This window comes from Bison bison, unplaced genomic scaffold (genome assembly GCF_000754665.1).
Source record: "Bison bison bison isolate TAMUID 2011002044 unplaced genomic scaffold, Bison_UMD1.0 scf7180017864482, whole genome shotgun sequence".
Lineage (NCBI taxonomy): Eukaryota > Metazoa > Chordata > Mammalia > Artiodactyla > Bovidae > Bison > Bison bison.
The window spans coordinates 7,424,427-7,426,284 of NW_011495042.1; the positions used below are offsets into that span (position 1 = coordinate 7,424,427).

A 1,858-nucleotide genomic window follows, 5' to 3' on the forward strand; every position below is an offset into this window, starting at 1 on the left:
TGGGCGTGGGCCCCCGCTGCGGGGGGGCAGCCAGCTTCTTCCCAGAGGAGCTGGGCCTGGACCAGAGCGGCCTCCGAGCGCTTGCTGTGCCCTCGGTGAAGCGTCCCTTGCCACCCGGGGCAAGCTGCTTCTCCCTTAGACACACAGAGTCAGGGGAAAGGTGTGACCCCTGCAGGGTGGTCGTGTGGGGGCAGGGCCCCCGGGGGGCTACAGTCACGGGATGGGGCAGGGCCCCCGGGGGGCAGTAGCCTGCCTGTCACCCGGGCCCCTGTGATAGCCCTGCTTCCCGAGGGTTAGCAGGCAGCAGCACGGCCTAGCTCGCCACTGGGGGCGGCCTCTGACCTGGATAATGTCGGCCCCAGGGAACCAACGAGATCCTCCGCATGTACATCGCCCTGACGGGCCTGCAGCATGCTGGCCGCATTCTAACTGCAAGGGTCAAGTAAGTACCATGTCCACCGTCTCCCCCCGAGGTCCCCCTGCCCAGCAGATGCCTGTGCTGGAGCAGCCGGACGAGGGGACTGCCCCTTCCCAGGACGGGGGTGCACCTTGGTGGGGCTCAGCTCACTCCTGGGCTGCGGGAGAGGCGGGGCGGGGGTTGGGGGACGGCTGCCCGGGAAGCTGCCAGGGTCCTGCCCTGAGGTCACCCTGCCATCCACCCCAATGGCTTTTACAACCAGACCAATGAGGTAACCCTCAGACAGTCACTCTGGCATCTCCTCTGGCTGCTCCCGACGAGCGGGCCAGGGGAGGGGCAGGGCCCAGACGTAATCTGGAGCCGCCATGGGGTCCCTGAAGCCGTGGGCTACAGGAGCTGGTCTTGGGGCCACAGCTCATGGGGCCTGTGCTCTCTGCAGGGAGCTCAAACGGGGCAACGTGACCACCATCATGGAGACCGTTGGCCAGAGGCTTCGGGACTCCCTGGGCCGCACCGTGGACCTGGGACTGACTGGGAAGCTCGGGGTTGTGCACCCCAGCCTTGCGGTGAGTGGGCCCAGCAGGGAGCCAGCCCCCGTCGGTATGTCTGTCCCAGAAGGAGCGTGGCCGGGCACTGGGGAGATCAGTCGGTCCACGGGACCCCAGGTGGCCCTGTCTCCACTGTCGCAGTGGCGGGAGGGCCTGGGCACAGAGTGGGCAGTGCCGAGCTGAGCCCTCCGCTGGCCCGGCAGGACGGTGCCCACAAGCTTGAGGAAAACGTGTACTACTTTGGCCGCTCTGTGGAGACCCTGCTGCTTCGCTTCGGCAAGGTACCTGGGGCAGGGAGGCCGGCAGGCTAGCATCTGAGCCAGCATCCAGCGAGTGTCCACCTTGGGCACCAGGCCTGGAAGGCAGGCCTGGTCACCTTGGAGGGCTGGGGTGTGGAGCAGGGCTGGCCGTGGCTGCCTGCCCTGTGGGCTATTCAGCTCGGCAGAGGCCGGGGTGGAGGAACCCTGCCAGGGGCACCTTCCAGTTGGCGAGAGGCCCCCTGAGGCCAGGAGGGGCAGCCCCGTGTGGCCCTGGGTCTTGAGAGCTGATCCGTGGCTGCTGTGGCTGAAGTGATGGAGCTCCGGCCTCTGGCCTCAGCCAGGCTGTGGGACGTGTCTCTGCCCACGTTTGGGGTGCAGAGTGAGGCGCAGAGGTGGGCCCCGGTGAGGACTGTGGGGCAGGGGTCCCAGGGGCCACGTCTCCCCCACTGTGTTCCCAGACCATCGTGGAGGAGCAGCTGGTCTTGAAGCGAGTGGCCAACGTGCTCATCAACCTGTACGGGATGACGGCCGTGCTGTCTCGGGCCAGCCGCTCCATCCGCCTGGGGCTGCGGGCCCACGACCACGAGGTGAGCCCCCCGCCGGGCTCACGACAGCCTGCGGCCCCCTCACTG

General features: G+C 68.0%; 1 protein-coding gene across 1 annotated transcript in view; it reads left to right on the top strand.

Annotated features, from left to right (window-relative positions):
* ACAD9 (acyl-CoA dehydrogenase family, member 9) overlaps positions 1–1,858 on the top strand; it is a 49,851-nt gene that overhangs the window by 45,162 nt on the left and 2,831 nt on the right. Inside the window, exons 13-16 of the mRNA XM_010862492.1 lie at positions 363–442; positions 858–984; positions 1,170–1,247; positions 1,685–1,813. Of these exons, the coding sequence (XP_010860794.1) occupies positions 363–442; positions 858–984; positions 1,170–1,247; positions 1,685–1,813 (414 nt within the window). The remainder of the gene's footprint in view (positions 1–362; positions 443–857; positions 985–1,169; positions 1,248–1,684; positions 1,814–1,858) is intronic.